The sequence below is a fragment of the Astatotilapia calliptera genome, chromosome 7 (assembly GCF_900246225.1).
Source record: "Astatotilapia calliptera chromosome 7, fAstCal1.2, whole genome shotgun sequence".
Classification (NCBI taxonomy): Eukaryota; Metazoa; Chordata; class Actinopteri; order Cichliformes; family Cichlidae; genus Astatotilapia; species Astatotilapia calliptera.
The window spans coordinates 40,788,908-40,809,673 of record NC_039308.1 but is presented as its reverse complement, the minus strand read 5'-3'; the positions used below and the strand labels follow the sequence as shown (position 1 = coordinate 40,809,673).

Genomic DNA, 20,766 nt, shown 5'->3' with positions numbered 1-20,766 from the left:
GTAATTGGGGACCAAGAAACAAAGCTGCATAGGAGCCCCTAGTATGTCTTTTCTGTATGATTATACTGTTATTAACATGAGCACCAGTTACACTAATACCTGCTTTAAAGGGCCTTTTCACTTTTTTGGTGATTAGCTGATTTAAAGTTTCTCTCCTGGTATTGCATTGCTTAAACTTTCTTGTTTTTATTAAAATGACACAGCACAGAGGCACTAATCATGGCACCATATTAATGAGCTCTAAGCACAAAATCCATAAAGACTTGGCTCTACCACACCAGGCTGTGCCCCTGAGACAATCCAGCACATAACTGCAGGGTTCAAGATGTTAGCAGGCAGGGCATACATTGAAAACCATAACCAGGAGGATGGCATAGTATACCCAGTAACATCCCAGTATAGTTTGGAAGTCCCTATATCAAAACGGGATACGCCCCCTATAAGTGGGTGGTTGAGAATGACCCTGCTAAGGTCCTGTGGGACTTTCAGATACATACGGAAAAATTGGTCAACCAGACATAGTAGTGGTGGACAAGCAGAAGAAGACAGCCGCAGTGATAGATGTAGCTATACCAAAGGAACTGTAGAAGCTTGCAGCTTGGTAGAAGCAACATGCAACAAGAAGAAATGAGAGTGAGACAAAACTCTCACTCCCATTTCTTCTTGTTGCATGTTGAAGCTCTACTTGGAACCTTGTTAAGATCCAATCATGTAATATATGATTTTTTTCCTATTTTTCAAGTGGTCTTAAATTTTGATCAGGACTGCATATACAGAATCAGTCAAAAGTTTTAGAACGGCCCAAAATTGCTACCCGAAATTGAACCTCCCCAAAAGTAAAACAGTATGTTGGATGTGCCACGCAATGCTCAATTGGTGGGAACTAGTGCGTTAGCACAGTTAGCTTGTTAACGTGTGGATGCCGTCCAGCCCCACGCACGGGGCGATCCGCGGTAACTTGTTAACGGAGATTTGCCGCGTTATGGCGTTAATGTCATTTTAACTAGATTAACGCTGACAGCACTAGTGGGAGCACAACGAATATGACTGCACATTTACTCCGACATCATCCTAGTGCAAAGACAAGTGGAAGCAGACAAAAAACTGTACTTTTGAGTTAAAATATATTTTATAATTTTAATAAATGACAAATTAAAAAGGCATGAACATTTTTTTGTATCAAAAAAATATCGAACCGTGACACCAAAGTATTGAACCAAACCAAACCGTGAATTTTGTGTATCGTTGCCCCCCTAATATATATATGTGTGTGTGTGTGTGTGTCTTAGCATTGGGGTTTTTGTGCAGACTGATGAATACAGAATATTAATGAATATACAAATTGCTCTCTAGCAGCAGCTCTTCCTGCTACATTCCCTCTGCACCTGTGTACCCCAATTACTCAAATTTACCTTGTTAGGTGCAGGGTGAGTGGAGCAGTTTGAAAGGAAAACAGGTGGTCCATGAGAGTGTTCTTTCTTGAATGTTTAATGAAAGCATGAAGAAATTCAACTGGCATCATACATGTAAGCAAAGCCTTTTTGCTTTTACAAAAACATAATAACAAGGTCTCTACAGGGTGAAAAAATAGATCAAGCTTTGTGGGGGATAAAACTGACTTATAAGAATAATTACAATGATAATAACAATAATAGTAATAATGATTACTGTGTTACAGTTTGTGAAATAAGAGGCCCCTTCCAAATGTGTGTTAAATAAATTGCAGTGACTCACAGACAAAAAACTCTCTTGCCCTTTTGGTGGCTTTTGGAGGACTCTTTGCTAAGCTGAAGGGCTGTAATTTTAGTTAGTAGCTTATTTGGAAACCCTGCTGGTCAGTTCCAAGCACTCACTTCTCCCTCAACACAGACGTGTGATCATCAGTTTTAACAAAACATCACAATACTACAGCTAACTTTATTGCATTGGCTCTGAATTGACCCAAAGTCATTGATATCTGATACAAGTTTCTGACCTTACTGATATCCAATCCAAATATCATATCGCTCCATCTATCTATATGATCTTATTTTAAGTTCATGACTTTGGTTTTATATAATATTTTGGAATCGTGGTGAATTCTCCCACTAGTTTGATCGATGGCAACAATCATTACCCTCCACACTAGAATATTGCTATGCTGGAACAGGAACAGATCCATCTGACACTGAGCTCATATGTTCTTTTTAGGATATCTCTACACATTTTAGCCATATGTGGACATGTTTGCTGTTTTCCGCCATCTCAGGCTGCTTTCTGTCACAGAGACTGATGCTTGTCATTCTGTGACAGCTAAAGCGTTCCACTTGACTGAACAATAAAAGAAGGGATCCATCATTGGTGACAGCTCTCATCCATCATCTTGTATTCTGTGCTCTGTTTTTTATGATTTAAGCTGTTTAGTATCAACTGCCTCTGCCCTGGACAAGAAACAGCTTTCCCCTAGAGGTGAAATTCTGCATGGTTCCTGCTGTTGCATGTTTTTCATGTTTAATGTTTTCTTCTAGCAGTGATCAAAATAAATTCAGGGTAGATTCAAAATGACTGACTATCTCAGAAAATTCTCCCTTCTGGAAAGGCACAAAAAAGTCAATAACTAGAAATTGAGTTTTCTTATTTAATGAAATGTTTATACCAATATTAACTACTTGGTCCTTTCATTTCCAAAGAATTCTCAGAGCTTACTGTCTAAATGTAGCCAGATCAACCAGTTTGTAGGCTTTGACACTAAGTCAGCCCATCTCCACATGACATTTGGCATTCTGCTATTTAAAAGTGAGCTTAAATCTACAGTCAAACAATCAAAAGAACAGTTTGAAGTTGGAGGAAGTGAAACATAGTTCAAGGTTCAAGGTTCTTTATTATTTGTCACATGCATAGTTATACAAGTATAGCACACAGTGAAATGTAGCCTGACACGCTCCTCGACATGTGCAAAAATTGGGGGGGAGGGGTGTAGAGGAAGAACATATATATATATATATATATATATATATATATACACATATAGTATATACACTGGGTGAATGTGCAGTAGTAGCAGCAAGCAGGTGAATTCTGTACATTAATATGAATAGATATCTGACTATTTTACAGGATAGACAATATAAACACATTTAAAATTAAAGGAATTGAAATGTACATTGTGCCTTGGTTTAGTGTCTGGAAGAGTCCTGTCTCAGTCAATTATAGATGATGTGAGAGGGCGGGTGTGTGTGTTTAGGGCACGGATGGCTTGGGGATAGAAGCTCCTCTTGAGTCTCTCTGTCCTTGCCCGGAAGATGCGGAACCTTCTACCAGATTGCAGAAGTTGGAACAGTTTGTTGCCTGGATGGGACGGGTCCTTCAGTATCTGCGCTGCTCTAGTCCGGCATCTCCTGGTGTAGGTGTCCTGAAGCGGGGGGAGAGCAATCCTGCAGCAGCGTTCTGCTGTACGGATCACTCTCTGGAGAGCTTTTTGGTCCTTCACACAGCTGTTCCCGAACCACGATGTCATGTTCTGTGTGAGGATGCTCTCCACAGCGCCTGTATAGAAAATCCTGAGGATCTTTGGAGAGACCCTGAACTTCCTCAGTTGTCGTAGGTGATACAGGCGCTGCCTAGCCTTTTTGGTCTGGACCTGAATGTGGGCAGCCCATGTCAGGTCTGAGGAGATGTGGACACCAAGATACTTGAAGGACTGCACCCTCTCCACTGGAGCTCCATTGATGATAATGGGCTTGTAGTCTCTGTGCTGACCCCTTCTGAAGTCCACCACCAGCTCCTTGGTCTTGCTGACGTTCAGCTGGAGGTGGTTGTCCTGGCACCATGATGCCAGATTCTTCACTTCATCCATGTAGGCCGCCTCATCGTTGTTGGAGATGGCACCCAACACCACTGTGTCGTCAGCAAACTTCACAATGGTGTTGGAGCCATGGGTGGCCACACAGTCTGAAGTGTAGAGGGAGTAGAGCAGTGGCGAGAGGACACATCCCTGAGGTGCTCCTGTGTTGATGGTGATGCTGTTGGAGAAGCACCTGCCCACCCTCACCACCTGAGTTCTGCCGGTGAGGAAGTCCAACACCCAAGCACACAGACGGCTGTTAAGTCCCAGATCCCTCAGCTTTGTGAACAGTCTGCAGGGCACTATTGTGTTAAACGCTGAACTGTAATCAACAAACAGCATTCGCACATAGTTACCCTGTTTCTTGTCCACGTGGCTGAGAGTGGTGTGTAGGACGTGGGCGATGGCATCCTCTGTGGATCTGTTGGATCTGTAGGCGAACTGCAGCGGATCTGTGGTGTCTGGGGTGGCGGAGGAGATGATGTTCTTCAGCAGCCTCTCAAACACCTTCATTACTACCGAGGTCAGTGCAACTGGCCGGTAATCGTTCAGGGATGAGGGTTTGCTGTTCTTGGGCACAGGGATGATGGTGGATCTTTTGAAGCATGTGGGGACCACAGACTTCGCCAGGGACTCGTTGAAGATGTAAGTGAACACACCTGCTAGCTGGTCAGCACAGCAGCGCAGCAGACGGCCGGTGATGCCGTCTGGCCCCGCCGCTTTCCTTGTGTTCACTCTCCTCAGTGCCGCTCGGACGTCATGCTCCGCGATGCTGGTCACCGGTCTCTCGCTGATGACGTCACTGTCCTCGGTAGTCAGGCGGTAGATAGCATTAGCCGCCTGGCTTACCTCGAAATGGGCGTAGAACCGATTCAGCTCGTTGGTGAATGCAGAGTCGGCGTTGATCGGCGCAGTGTCCCTGGCTTTGTAGTCCGTAATGGTGTGTAGTCCGTGCCACATACTCCGTGTGTCGCCCTGGTGGAAGCGGGACTCCACACGTTCCCGGTACCTGCGTTTGGCATCTCTCACCGCGCGCCGCACGCCGTATGAGGCCGCTTTGTAGGCGCTCATATCGCCAGTGGCGAGACCCACGTTGTAGGAGGCGGTCCTGGCGTTTACTGCAGTGCGGATCGATCTGTCCATCCACGGTTTCTGGTTTGGGAATGTGGTGACTCTCGCAGTGGGGATAATCTCCTCCGCTAGCATATTGACGAAGCATACTGCTACTTCCGTAAACTCGTTGATGTCGACTGCGCATGCTCTGAACATGTCCCAGTCTACGTCGTTGAGTGCGTCCTGTAGCGTAGCTTCTGATTGGGCAGTCCACCGTTTTACTTCCTTCGTGGTCACGTCTTCCCTCCGTATGCTTTGTTTATACTGGGGAATGAGGAAGATGGCGTTGTGGTCAGACTTCCCAAAAGCCGGGTGTGAGACAGCTTTGTAGCCCTGCTTGTATGGCGTGTAGCAGTGATCCAAAATCCGATCCCCTCTCGTTGGACACGAGACATGCTGGTAAAAGTTTGGCATGACTTGTCTGAGGTTCGCTTTGTTAAAGTCTCCTGCTACAATGAGGGCTGCGCCCGGGTCCTTGTTTTGAAGCGAGCTCAGCACATCATGTAATTCGGACAAAGCCATACCTGTGTCCGCTTGGGGTGGGATGTAGACCGCCGTGGCGATGACTGAGGTGAACTCACGGGGCAGATAGAAAGGGCGGCACTTAATGCTCAGGAACTCCAGATGTGGCGAGCAGCCGCTGGAGAGAGTAGAAATGCTCCTGGCATCACACCACTTTCTGTTTACCATGAAACACACTCCTCCACCTTTGGTTTTGTTCGACTCTGCCGTTCTGTCCGCGCGGAGCACAAAGAATGAATCCGACGGAGTTACGGCCTGGTCCGGCACTGTGGGGGTCAGCCATGTCTCCGTGAAGCACAGAATGTTGCAGTCCCTCATGTCACGTTGGAAGGTGACCCTTGCTCTTAGTTAGTAGATGATACTATTTTGGCATGCAATTGCTAACAATACTAAACTTTGCTCTAACAATGCTGCAGTACACCACCTCATAAAATATGAAATTATTAAAAAGGTGTGCTAATTTACTCATTCGTTATTTTTTATATTTAAGTGCCTGACCTAATAGTATTTGGGATATTGTGACAATCTTTCTGCCAAACAGAAGTGACATGAGAGAGATTCCCAATCACATGAAAACATTTTGCATTTTTAATCCTTTCAAAAATCTACACAATTCTTGCACAAAAGTCTTTTTCCTAGGTTTTGCAGTATAACTAATTTGCAACTTTTTAAAGTATCTATGTTTCATATTCATCTCACAACTGGTGGATTTAGACCTGCGTTATTCTCCCAGCTCAGAGCTAATGCTCTCATCTGCTAATGCTCTCATCAGTGATGAGAGCATTAGCAGCTTTACTTATATCAGCAGGTGGTGATAAAGGTGAACTAAATAGTGGAAGAAAAGATTCAAGGATAACTTCTTTGCTGGATTTACACTACTGTACACAAAACGATGTCATATATATTCTATAATTTGTTCCCTTTGATTAATAATTTTTCGTGGGTCCAAAGTGTCGTTGTTTATACATTCAGCCAAAGATTACTGGTTTGTTTCAAGCTGGAGATACAAACACTCTCAGGGGTCAGCAAGGACATCTAGCAAAAAAATTCTGCAAAAGATAAATATAAAGCTACCTGCTGCGGTGACCCTTCTAACGACTGAGCAGCCAAAAGTAGCTTTCATAAGCCCTAAAAAACGCAAGTTGGTTGATCCCTAATTAGTATGATATGAATACAATTTGTACGGGAGAAGCAAGACCACAAGCTGATCAGAATTTTAATCACAGTAATAAGAATAAACATTTTTCTTCCACTGAATGAAATATTCATATTCTAAGACTTTTAAATGTAAATGTACTGTTTCAGACACATCTTTCCAGAATTGAGCCTGACAGTTTTGGCATCTTCGAAATGCTGAAATTTCCACTAGTATTTCTGTGGCGTTTCTTTCAGTTTGAATGAACAACATAAGTTTGTAAAAATTGTCACATATTTGTTTTCATTGATTATTCTCCAAATTATAAAAATCCCTTTATTCCCCATCTTCCTTATTTGTCTGACACTTACACCAGATTAATTTTCTACTATTGTCAGTCTATTGATCTGACTGTAAGCTCTATCCAGTCCTACACTTTCTCATTGTGAACGCCAGCTGTTAAAGGTGGGCAGGCAAGCAGACAAACTTCAAGATCTCCACTGATGATGACCTCACTTTACGGCCTTACTTGATGTCATTGAAGAGGAGATTTGGAACCATCACAAAAAAATGTGGTAACTAATATCTCAGCCAGCCAATCAATTTTACCAACAAGGTAAACAAACAAAAACAAAAGGTTGATGCTGAGAAGTCCTCTTAACTTGAGGGCTTTAGCTATCAGTTACATTCTCTCAATGGCTCTATTGAAGATGCTTGTGTTTATCTCATCTCCACCCTGAGAGTATTTTGTAACATTTTCAACTTTAAGGATGGTCCTTCAGCTCAGCAACATATTTGTATTCAACACACCAGTTCAGTGGAGTGTGATGAGAAGCTGTTACATTATGGACATATATTCAGATATTTCAAGCATGTATGTAAATGTTTCTACTCAGACAGTAGAGAGAGGACACTGTCTGAACAAACAGTGTTTAAGTAAAACAGACAGCGAAATACACAATACACAAGAAACTGTTTGCATTTCATGACTGAATAGCTGTTCATATAAAAACTATGAGGAAAATTCACCCAGTCCGAAGACGATCATTTCAGTAGTATTGTCACAGATCTTTCCACCCATCCATTCTTTTTCCATGCTTTTCTGGGCCTGGGTCATGAGGGCAGCAGTCTAATCAGAGAAGCCCAGACCTCCCTATCCATCTCTTCTAGCTCTTCCAAGGAAACACCAAGGAGTTACCAGGCCAGCTGAGAGATATAATCTCTCCAGCGTGTCTGGATCTGCCCGAGGCCTCCTCAGGGCCTTCTCCCAGTTTGACATGTCTGGAAGACCTCACTCAGGAGGCGCCCAAGAAGCATACTTGTCAGATGCCCGAACCACCTCAACTGACTCCTTTCACTGTGGAGAAGTAGTGACTCTACTCAGAGCTGCTCCCAGATGGATGAACTCCTCACCCTATCTCTAAGGGAGAGAACAGACACCCTTCAAAGAAAGCTAATTTCTGCCACTTGTATCGGTGATCTCATTCTTTCGGTCACTACCCAGAGCTAGTGAGCATAGGTGAGGGTAGGGACGAAGATCGACCAGTAAATTGAGAGATTAACTTTTACATTAAGCTCCAATCCGTCTGTTGAGCTCCCGCTTCCCTCTACCCTAACTCTTGAGGAAGACCCTGAGATTCTTAAACTCCTTAACTACTTTCACCATTTGGCTATGCCTAGAAATTCTTACCATAAAAATTATGAACAGAATTGGTGACAAAGGGCAGCCATGGCAGAGTTCAACACCCACCGAGAACAAGTCCAACCTATTGCTGGCAATGCGCACCAAGCTCTTCCATTGGTTGTATAAAGACCAAATCGTTCATAGCAGCATTTAGTTGGTCCATCATTGATTTTTCAACAGGACATTGATCCCAAACAAACCTCCAGGCCGTGTAAGGGCTAACTGACCAAGAAAGAGAGTGATGGAGTGCTGCGCCAGATGGCCTGGCCTCCACAGTCACCTGACCTAAACCCAATCAAGATGGTTTGGGATGAGATGGACCGCAGAGTGAAGGCAAAAGGGCCAACAAGTCCTCAGCATCTCTGCGAACTCCTTCAAGTCTGTTGGTAAACCATTTTAGGTGACTACCTCATGAAGCTCATTGAGAGATACAAATACAGACCATTTACCATTTATCATCTTTTGACTGGTAGTCCATATTACTATTGTACGTATATGCATACAAGAAGAATTGTGTGTGCCATTATGGTAATTTTGGTTTGAAATCCAAGACACTTAGCTTATGGCGTTCCATGTATGTCCTATCTTGAACCCTGCTGTTATGTGTTGGATTGTCTTAGGGGCAACTGGGGTCTTGCCTGGTGTGGAGCTTGTACCTAGAGCTTGTTCCTGTGGTGCCATGATTAGTTTGTTAAAGTGAATTCTTAAATGTTGTCATTTTTATGCTTACCACCTCTACACTGTAAACCCCAACAGTCCACCTGACTTATAAAGTTTGTGGATACAACAATTAAAATGCGTCACAAAGTTGAAACAACTTAAAACTTTTCTGTTCTCTTAACGATTCAAACAGTTCTAATTGTACATGGCTTAGAAGTTAAGAGTAAATACTGCTTTTTTAATTATGATTTTTGAGTAAATGTTTTTTTTTTCGAGCTCCGCATTTGTACGTCATGACGTCATGACGTTTTCTCTCTAACCTGAACGACGTTGACAGAAAATTCTGTTCAATATGGCTGCCCTTCTCGAGCGACCGGAGAGCACATTTGGAGAAACTTGTAAGTAAAACGGAACCTTCGTTATGTTTATTTTTTCCGTAAAAAAGCAAGTATATTAATATGTTGCAGCCATTAACTTGTTTTTGAATGCGCCGTTGTGTTAAACAGCACAGACCCAGGTAGTGAATTGTTGTTCGCTGTTGTTCGCGCTCTTTTTCAAACCGATGATATCGTCAGTTTTACAGTTTTAACCGATTAAAACACAGTTTTAATAAGAATTGCACATAAAGAAAGTGTCTTAGTGATATTTTAACGACCCATTGCCAACGCAAGAAAGTTGGCGTTTTTACAACAGCAGCCTCATTGTTCGGCCGGGTTTTCTTCTTCTTCTCATTAGCATCATTCAAAAGTGACTTAGCTAGCAGTGGCAACTACTATCTTAAGCAGCAGCCTGTAAAAGAAGTAGTTTGTAAGTAGAAGTTCTGTGCAATATTACAAGTATCTCACTGATGTATTATGTACTATTGCATAACAATGTATCTTTGCAAAGATTTATCCCGCAGTTTGGCTTGGTTTTTTAAAATAACTGCAGTGTAAATTCATATGTATTCTGTGCTTTTTTTTTTTTTTCTTTTTTTTTTTTTCCAACTTAACAGAATTTATACATGGTGAGACAATGTTGATTATATGGTAAAAACTTAAAACTAAAAGAGGGTTACTGTTTACCATGACTAAATGGAATGATGGCCTTACCTATGTTTTGGACTGTTGGATGATCGGCCATAGAATTCAAGACTGCACTCAAAGTAAACAGCAGTAATTGTAAGGTTTTTTTTTACCATGCTAAGTGTTTATTTTGTCATGAAATGTACAGTGTACTTTTGAAATTTTTGAAAGCTGTAATGATGGCTGAGTATATAATTATCACTGACCATAATAAGGTTAATGGTATGATGTACAGTGTTTTTATATATGAGACGATTCATTTTTTAAAAATCATCTCCATTCCTTGTTTTATTCATAGGATGATGGCAGTATCCCAAAAGTTCCTGCTGAGAGTTCACCTCACCACAGATGTTGTTGTGAAGGTTTCTCTAACTAAGCGGCCTGAGTCAGTGGAAGAACTAATCACCATACTCCGTGAGAAGCTCAACCCAAGGCTGGACTTTGAGTTTACCTTACAATACGAAGACCCCGACTTTAATGGGCAACTTACCTGCCTACTGGATATTCAAGAGTTGCCGGAGAAGGGCACACTAAAAGTACTGAGATCTGAAAGTGATGTCAGTTCTTGTGCAAGTTCTGATACAGACATCCTTCCTCATGTGCCTTTAGCTCAGCGTCTGAAGTGTTGGCCTGACACTTTCCCAGTACCTACCTTTTCTTACGAAGTTGAACATCTCCTTGAGGAGGGAAATAGAGCCTTTGAGATGTTTGGAAAACATCTGAAGTTGACTCGAGCCCAAAAGCACAACATCTTGGAGACCATGGCTTCAGTGATGCACACCTTCAAAGCCTATCCGAGTGATGGAGATGTCGGTTTGGCAGCAGAAGCTCTTGTTACCACTCATCCATGTCTTAAAGAGCCTGGAAGTAGGAATGGAAGTTATGGTTGGAAGACCAGTTTAAAATTCAAGATGGGAAATTATCGCACCAAGCTAGCCAGATCTGGATGTGTGGAGGTGTCTGTCAACGCTGGCAGGAGGAGTGTTAACAACCCTGAAGGAGAGCATCCCCACTCAAACATAAAAAGAGCCAGAAGAGCTGAGGTGAACTACCTCCCAAACTTTCCAAGAGGAGAAGATCAGGTCAGTTTGGAGGATATGAGAGTCCAGATAAAAAATGAGGTTGAGAAGACTGAGCCCAACAAAGTAATGATTGAAAAACTGATGCAGACTACCTTCGCACTTCGTCGCCATGAAATTGTTCAAGACAACCCAATGGTAAAGAACTTCTTAGAGAAATGGCCTGCTCTGCGATTTGACTCTCAGGTATCTGTGCTTTGATTTTTTTCTTCTTCTTCAGTTTAACATGAAACAATGCAAGTTCAGCAGATCTCTTCAGATTCAGATAATAAATAAATAACACATAAATAAATAATAGATAACAAACAAAAATATATTTCAGCTTTGTGATACATTTGTGCTTGTGGTTCGGGTCCAATTTAAAGAAAAAAAAAATTCATAGGACATCTATAAAGCAAGGTTAGACAGAAGTTGGGCAATTCCTCTTTAATGATAAGATGTAAATTTGGTCAGTAATTTGGCTTCATGTTGGATGTTTTTGTCCTGTTTTATTTTAGATTTGTGCGGAGTTCCACCGAGTCACAAACATTAACCTGCGGAACCAGTTCTACGCTGAACTTGACAGACACACACCACGACTTATGGCTCTATACAGACAGAAGGCTGCACGGACTGGCAAGATATCAGAGGCTCTGCGAACCATCCTGAATCATTATGATCTTCAGGTGAATATTGATAATGATAAAATTAACACAAATTAAAAGTTTCACTGATAAAAACTCAATTTTTCCTTGCTTTGAACATCTGTGTTTTATACAGATTACAGCTCTGATCTGGTATGTTACTTTAAAATACTGTGTAGGATTTTTGTCAAATGAGTAAGATACAGACTCTTTGTCATAAGAGACAGAAAGGTTGTGTCTTAAAAGAAATGTCTCCAAAATTATGTAGAGTCACATGTCATGCAGTTTCATAAACATGTATTCTCCCCAAAGAATGACACCTGAAAACTTTGTGTTCAATGAACTTTTCTTTTCCCTTTTTAGGAGGCGCCTGATATCAACGTGAAACGCACTGCAGTGCTTCGTGCCCTTCCTGTATACCTGCGGGAGGAGGACCCAGAATTCTTTAAGACATGTAATGTAAGTGTATTTTTGCATCACTTAAATTCTGCCAGTGAGATAAAACACCATGGATTTTTTTAAATACAATTTAATACCCTAGCAGCTACCAAATTGTACAAGCAAAATACCCTCTCTTTAGAAAACCCTCACACACACACACACAGGGTCAGGAGCAGGGCACAGGCGTATCACAGCACTTCGGCTACGCTGCAGGTGGCCCCAAAAACAAGGCTTGTTTTTGGGGCCACCAAAAGTCAAGATTTAGTTTCTTTTTGAGATAAAGTCATAAAATAAAAAATGACTTCTTTTTTTTTTTTTAGAAAAATAACAAACATACTAATTATGTAATGCAAGAAGCTAACGCGTTAATGTACATTTTTCAAAAAAGTAGAGTACCCTAACCCGTTACAAAGTAACCCACTACACTGCTGAATTTTTTGCTAGATTACAGGTCTTGCTTGTCACATTCTCTCAAAACAACCTTACTTATTGATACTGTGTCTATTCCAGGCGGACACATTGGATGAGTCGACCCTCATTGACACTCCAGTTGCCCTTCTCACAGTGGTTACCGACGGCGCTTCCCAGACCAGTCCAGTCCATTTTACTTCCTCAAGCATGGCCATTGTGGTGGAAGGCGACTTGGTGATGCGTGAGATTCCCAGATTTGCAGATGCATTTGCCTTATTGTTTGGCTTGATCTATGCTCTGCATTTAGACTACCCCAGGAAGCACGTTCACACATTTACCTTTGTCCAAAAAATCTTCATGGGGCTTGTTGACGGCAAACCTCTGAAACCCTGCCTACATGCTCTTAAAAATGATTTGTTGCTGAAAGAGTAGTTCTGGAAGAAATATAAGGCAATGTTTGTTAGGACATGCACTCTGTTACTGAGCACTTTGTTTTAAGCACTTTATTTAAAGCACTTTAAGTTTACTACGGACTTTGGGTGGATTTAACTCCATCAGTTTACCTAATTTTGCTCTGGTTATTTGGAAGATGATCATCTTTATTTGTACCCATTTTATAAAATTGTTTTTCATTTCTTTTTCAAACAAAAGTGATTAGTATTTGACTTTTTATTTTGAATTTATGTATTTTGAGAAAGATGCAATTAGGACTGATGTTGTCCTTTGTGATTTTATAAAAAGATACATGTTCTACATTGAATTTATAATGCTCACTTTATGGTGCCAATGTCCATGTTAGTGGTTTTATAAAAACACTAAGTGATGTTTTTACATTTCCATAAAAAATGTTAAATAAACAAAATGTAAAGTAAATGAATTTCTCTAATTTTTTTTACTAGTCTACACTCAAACATTTAATAATAAATATCTTTTAATTAATAATCATATAATTTGCGTTTAGTTTGTAATATAATTGCATTGTGTTGGATCAAAATAGTAAACTACAAAAAACACAAAAATATTAAAATTAAAGTATATAGTTTTTAAGTAAAGCTCAATTAATAAAATAAAAATATAATTTAAAATTTTTAAGTTAACAATAAATACAAATTTTGAGTACCCCATACTTAGAAAAGATGAGTTTGTGTTAGTGCTGTCAAGAGATTAAAAAAAAATAGAGATTAATTAATTATGATTTTTAATTAATTGATCTAATTAATCTCTTTTTTAATCTCACCTAAAAATAGCTGAGGAAAGCCCTCAACTTATTGTGGCAGACCAAAAGACTGATATAACAAAGAAAGTGACTTTATAAAGTCATTTATTGTTTAACAAACGTTAAACAGATGCAACCATTTACATACTGTTGTATTCTTTTGTAAAATAAGTGGAAAAATAAATACAAATAAAATCAAATAAATTAAGTGCTGCAAGTTAGCACATCAGAGTTGCTCTTTTCTGAGCAATACAGCACTGAAATTCCTCTGCTTCAGATAATGAAAAATAAAACTGACATTGCAGTGCTGCAAGTTAGCACATCAAAGTATTCTTCCATCACAAAAAAAAGTGCTGAACATCAAGCAATCTATTCTAGTAGGCTACAAATGACACAGCAGCTATGCTGACCACATGTGTCTCATTTCTTCTTCCTCAGCCAGTCGCTAAGACACACCAGCCTGGTAACATTTTCTGGAAGCAAGGCTGCCCTTTTCTTTTGCACTATGTGGCCTGCAAGGCTAAAGAGTCTCTCACAGGGTACAGAGGTAGCTGGGGAGGCCAGGTACTTTTGTGCTAGGACTGACAGCTTTTCATAGACTCCTGAGTGAGCATACCACCACTGCAGGGGACAGTCATCAATACTGATGCTGGGTTCTGCTCTGTAGCGCTGCAGCTCTCCAGACTCAATTCCATCTTCTGAGTCAGAGTCAGACCCCAGAAGGAGTTCGCTCCTCCTCTTCTTCTGAGCTGGTCCATCATCCTCTGTGGAGGGCTGGAGACTATCTGCTCTTCTGGGCTCTGCTGCCTGGAGCATATTCTCCAGAATGGTCCACACCTGAATGAATGAATGAATGAATGAATGAATGAATGAATGAATGATTGTGATTAAAACTAAGTGCTTTTTTATTTTTTATTTAATCTTGTAAAGAACTTTGTGTTCCATATAATAAATAAAAGTTTGATTTGATAATGAATTGGACTCATTAGTCCAGCTTAACCTTATTGTCCTACCTGTTCCCTCTTTTCTCTTGGAAGACATTTCAAATCCTTAAACCGTGGATCCAATGCTGTGGCCACCTCGAACCATATCTCGTTGCCATTAGCTCGTCGTGCTGCCAGATCCTTCTGGAAGGCATTCTTGAACTTCACCACGTAGGCAGGATCATCATCAGTAATGTCCATGACACGGTACAGATGGCGAAAAGCAGGCAGCACTACAGAGCAAGAGACGTAGGCCTCACCACCCAGCAGCTCTGTCACATACCTGCAGAGGTGGAGAGGTTTGCTAAATAAACCTAGCTGGATTCATTTAAATCAAAGTGTAACTGATTTCCAATTTAATTGTCCTTAAAAGTTCCTTGTTATGTTCATTAATTTTGATTTTACACATGTAACAGTAGTTTATATAATTAAAATGGGAAGGTGTTTATTTGAACTTACTTGCATGGTTCAAGCAGGAGCTCCAGCCTCTGCAGTTTCGCCCACTCAGCTTCGGTTGGCAAGACCAACCTGTGGTTCTGTTGGTGCAACGTAGCCTGGACAGCCTCTCGGTTACATAGGAGGCGTGAGACCATTGCGAGAGTCGAGTTCCACCTGGTGGGTACATCCTGTATAAGTTGATCGCTCTTCTTTCCGAGTGCTACTTGTTGTTGGTTAAGTTCTGTGGTACTCGCAGGGCTTTGTTTAAAATGACCAACAATCTTGCGGCACTTTGCCAGTACACCGACAAAACCACTGCTATCGAGACATACCGTGATGGTCCTCTGGAGAATGTGAGCATTGCAGGCGATGTGCTCATATGGAAGTGCTCTCATAGCAGCCAGCATGTTTGCTGCGCTGTCTGTGCCAATGGTGGATATCTTGTTTTCAATACCCCAGTCATTTGCTACCTTGAGGAACTGTTCGGCGCATTTATCAGCAAAGTGCCTGGTTTCTGTTCTCATGACGGTCAGTGCAAATGAGTTGAGGTTCCACTCACTATCAATAAAGTGTCCAGTCACCCCAAAATAGCTGTGGTTGCCAGCTGAGGTCCAGTGATCTCCGGTTATAGCAACACAGTTGGGAGAATCCTCCGCCAAAATCTCAAGTTTGTTTTTCTTTTCGCCGTCGTACATTTTGCTGATTTTGGTCGTTACTGTAGTCCTGCACGGCGGCTTGTATGACGGGTCATTGGACGCAATTTGCAACACCTCTGTCAATCCTTCGTCCTCTACTATATTTATCGGCCTACAGTTCATCGCTATCCACTTGGCAATAACATTAGTCAGCCTGTCGGTCGCAGACTTGCTCATACGAGGGGTATTCTCTAGTTTTGTTTGGCGAAAAGCTTTGCTCTGGCTTGCTATATTGCTAACGCCTTCACTGCTAGCTGTTGCTGCACTCGCGGCTGGGTGCTTTGCGTTGAGGTGATAGGCCAAACTTGAGCTGCTTCGGTGGTAAGCAAACTCCTTCTTACACTCTAGGCAGACCACTTTACCTTTGTCAATGGTGCCGTCGGGGCGTTTATGAAATACAAATTTCCCGTTCATTGGGCCAACAACTCTCAGATGCGCCTCCATATCCACACTGTAAGCTAATCACCACTTCTCACCTTGACCTCACGACGTGACTCCACCCCCAACAAGTCAAGCACAAGGAGCCCAGCACATAAAAACGGATTTTATAACATAGCAACTCTCATACAAAATCAATGACGTCAAGAGATTAAAAATTAGATTAACGAGATTAAAAAACATAACGCGCTAAATAGCATTGTAATTAATTAATCGCAATTAACGCGATAATTTGACACCCCTAGTTTGTGTACTTAAAACTTTTGAGGTAATCAGTTTCCACAAATGTTTTAAGTTCAGTCAACTGATTCGGGTTTACAGTGTACATTGTTTCAAATTCTGTGATCAAGGCATTCCTTTGTCCGCCTCTCGAGGTTCTGGGGGGAGGCTGTAGTGTTTTATCACAAGCACATCCCTTGTGAAGGTTTGTTTGATGTTTGGTAAGCTTCCTGCCCTTTTTATGGTTTCACTGTGTTGTGTATGGTGAACCAATACAGGAATTGAGCCATATATTGGGTGTGGGGGAGATTACCTTTTTATGACCAAGGATGTTGTTAGAAACAGTTGTGATCAGGAGGTTACACAAACGCACCCCCATGACACACACACACACACACACACACACACACACACAGGTATGAATGTGAAGGTAAATGTGAGGAGGTAAATCAGCATTATTGTGTGCAATAACATGTAGAACAGTCAAGAATACCAGCTGCTTTATCGTAGAGCTATGTGATAGACAAGATTATTGTCTATTTTATTCAGATTTTGCAATTTTGCATCAAATTCATTTTAAAAGTTGTTGAGAGTTTGTTTAAACTGTTTTGAACTTGAAGTGCTTCCTTGTTAAGAAGTTGCTGAGCTATTGCTATTGAGCTAATGTGGGCTGTTATTGATAGCTTTGATCACACACGATCATAAACTGACTGACTGAAATGAAGACATTTAAATTAGCACTGAATGTGAGTGGTTATTCGCCCTGAAGTGTATTTGACAAGTAGCTAGGCTACTTATTTTAGAAATGAGATGAAATGATTCTGGATCAGATTTTAGTGTTGATTGGGAGACTCAATAAAAAATGACCAAATACTAGAAACTCTCTTTCACATCTTCTAAATGCACACACTTGAGAGTATCTTTAATAATTCAGCAATGGAAGGAAAAACATAGGCTCAACAACTAACACTGATGATGCAAAATTAGGGTGTGTCATTCATCGCGGTACGCAAGTAATCTGATTGCATTACTTTTTGAAATGTTTGAGTCCTGAGGTGTAAATATTCATTCATGATAATCACTGGTAGACCTAGCAGCAGCACCAGTATTTAGCTGTAATGGTAGTCTGCATGATCTTTATTACATATGCAGAATCATAGCCTGTAATGATCCTTTTAATAGCAAGACTCATCGTGAAGGACTTTTTCTGCACAGTTCACATTTATCAAAAGAAGAAGGATTTAAAAATTGCCCACTGCTGTCATGCTTATAGGAGCTGAAGCAGTATTATGTTATCATTAAAATAGAGTGATGATCGAACACGAAAGAGTGAGGTTTCACACAGTGGGAATGATGGATGGTTTCCAAGAAAAACAGTGAGAGAATGACAAGCTTAATGATTGCTTCACAGAGTCATATATTAAAGGTGGATACTAATGGATACTAACATAGGAGCTAATGAATCGCAACAATAAAGATAAATGTTGTAAACATTCTGGCTTATGTCAGAATGAACTGATAGAAAAGTGAACATCTCATTTAGGCTGTGCCATAATCACATCTGTTTGCTGTGAATGGAAACCTTGAACAGTGCTGCAAACAGTTAAACTGTTTTGATGTTTTACCTCAGCACTGACAGCTAATCCTTTCATCTGGTTTTATGTTCTGTTCTGGTTTTTCAATTAGATCTTGGAAAGTTGGCACATCTATCTGACAAAGAAACAAAAAGTCAGAGGCCTTCTTTGTCCTCATCTGTCAATAGTCTATGTTCTGATGAACTGTCTTACAGTCTAAGAAGTTCTGTGTTCCTAGAACTTTAATTCAACACATTGATGTGAATGCTGCTTTTTCCTACATGCTGACTCTCTAGTCATTACACTCTGCAGGATAAATGCTTTGTCTCTCTCAACCCCTGACTTCCATGCTTCCTTCAGAATACACTCTAGTGATGTTCAGAACTTTAGAGCAAAAAAATTTTCATCTTAACAAAAATGACTAGACTGGAACAATCTCCTTTGGAGAGATGAGATGAAAATGGAGATTTTTGGACATGATGCCATGTTTGGTGAAAACCAAACACATATCAAACACCTCATACCACGTATTAAACATATTGGAGGAGGGGTGATGATTTCGGCATGTTTTGCAACCCCAAGACCCGCACACCTTGCATTGAGTCACTGAGTCAGCCATTAACACCTCTGCATATCAGACTATTCTAGGGTCAAATGTGAGGCAATTTGTCCAACAGCTAAAGCTTGTCTGTTATTGTGTCATACAACAATACTAAAGCAGAGCAGTACATCTACAACAGTAGGGCTAAAAACAGAAAATGAAAAGAACCAAGGTGTCCCAGTGGGCAAGTAAACATTTAACACTCGGATAGTTAGTTTAAACATGATCACACCGAAGTTTGTCACATGGAATGTATGTGGAGTTGGTTCCAGGGAAAAGAGATTTAAAATGACTAATTGGTTAAATGACGTACAGACATACAGTGGGGCAAAAAAGTATTTAGTCAGCCACCGATTGTGCAAGTTCCCCCACTCAAAATGATGACAGAGGTCAGTAATTTGCACCAGAGGTACACTTCAACTGTGAGAGACAGAATGTGAAAAAAAAAATCCATGAATCCACATGGTAGGATTTGTAAAGAATTTATTCGTAAATTAGGGTGGAAAATAAGTATTTGGTCAATAACAAAAATACAACTCAATACTTTGTAACATAACCTTTGTTGGCAATAACAGAGATCAAACGTTTACTATAGGTCTTTACCAGGTTTGCACACACAGTATCTGGTATTTTGGCCCATTCCTCCATGTAGATCTTCTCGAGAGCAGTGATGTTTTGGGGCTGTCGCCGAGCAACACGGACTTTCAACTCCCGCCACAGATTTTCTATGGGGTTGAGGTCTGGAGACTGGCTAGGCCACTCCAGGACTTTCAAATGCTTCTTACGGAGCCACTCCTTTGTTGCCCGGGCGGTGTGTTTTGGGTCATTGTCATGTTGGAAGACCCAGCCTCGTTTCATCTTCAAGGTTCTCACTGATGGAGGGAGGTTTTGGCTCAAAATCTCACGATACATGGCCCCATTCATTCTGTCCTTAACACGGATCAGTCGTCCTGTCCCCTTGGCAGAAAAACAGCCCCATAGCATGATGTTTCCACCCCCAGGCTTCACAGTAGGTATGGTGTTCTTGGGATGCAACTCAGTATTCTCCTTCCTCCAAACACGACGAGTTGAGTTTATACCAAAAAGTTCTACTTTGGTTTCATCTGACCACATGACATTCTCCCAATCCTCTGCTGTATCATCCATGTGCTCTCTGGCAAACTTCAGACGGGCCTGGACATGCACTGGCTTCAGCAGCGGAACACGTCTGGCACTGCGGGATTTGATTCCCTGTCGTTGTAGTGTGTTACTGATGGTGACTTTTGTTACTTTGGTCCCAGCTCTCTGCAGGTCATTCACCAGGTCCCCCCGTGTGGTTCTGGGATCTTTGCTCACCGTTCTCATGATCATTTTGACCCCACGGGATGAGATCTTGAGTGGAGCCCCAGATCGAGGGAGATTATCAGTGGTCTTGTATGTCTTCCATTTTCTGGTGATTGCTCCCACAGTTGATTTTTTCACACCAAGCTGCTTGCCTATTGTAGATTCACTCTTCCCAGTCTGGTGCAGGTCTACAATACTTTTCCTGGTGTCCTTCGAAAGCTCTTTGGTCTTGGCCATGGCGGAGTTTGGAGTCTGACTGTTTGAGGCTGTGGACAGGTGTCTTTTATACAGATGATGAGTTCGAACAGGTGCCATTCATACAGGTAACGAGTGGGGGACAGAAAAGCTTCTTAAAGAAGACGTTACAGGTCTGTGAGAGCCAGAGATTTTCCTTGTTTGAGGTGACCAAATACTTATTTTCCACCCTAATTTACGAATAAATTCTTTACAAATCCTACCATGTGAATTCATGGATTTTTTTTTCACATTCTGTCTCTCACAGTTGAAGTGTACCTCTGGTGCAAATTACTGACCTCTGTCATCATTTTGAGTGGGGGAACTTGCACAATCGGTGGCTGACTAAATACTTTTTTGCCCCACTGTATGTCTGTACGTCATTTAACCAATTAGTCATTTTATATCTCTTTTCCCTGGAACCAACTCCACATACATGCCCCACTGTATAATCTTTCTACAGGAAACTCATATGCCCAAAACATCTGCA

General features: G+C 41.3%; 3 protein-coding genes across 4 annotated transcripts in view; 1 reads left to right on the top strand and 2 right to left on the bottom strand.

Moving 5' to 3' along the window:
* Positions 1-20,766, bottom strand: part of LOC113026231 (metabotropic glutamate receptor 8-like) — a 154,547-nt gene that overhangs the window by 77,277 nt on the left and 56,504 nt on the right. The window lies entirely within an intron of this gene.
* Positions 10,793-13,367, top strand: LOC113026233 (uncharacterized). The gene is made up of 4 exons (XM_026174764.1): positions 10,793-11,266; positions 11,578-11,745; positions 12,067-12,162; positions 12,655-13,367. The coding sequence occupies exons 1-4, from the start codon at positions 10,913-10,915 to the stop codon at positions 12,985-12,987; spliced, it is 951 nt and encodes a 316-aa protein (XP_026030549.1). The 5' UTR covers positions 10,793-10,912; the 3' UTR covers positions 12,988-13,367.
* Positions 13,860-16,588, bottom strand: LOC113026232 (zinc finger BED domain-containing protein 1-like). Its single transcript, XM_026174763.1, has 3 exons — positions 15,214-16,588; positions 14,785-15,037; positions 13,860-14,608 (listed from the first exon to the last, which is right to left on the bottom strand). The coding sequence occupies exons 1-3, from the start codon at positions 16,329-16,331 to the stop codon at positions 14,192-14,194; spliced, it is 1,788 nt and encodes a 595-aa protein (XP_026030548.1). The 5' UTR covers positions 16,332-16,588; the 3' UTR covers positions 13,860-14,191.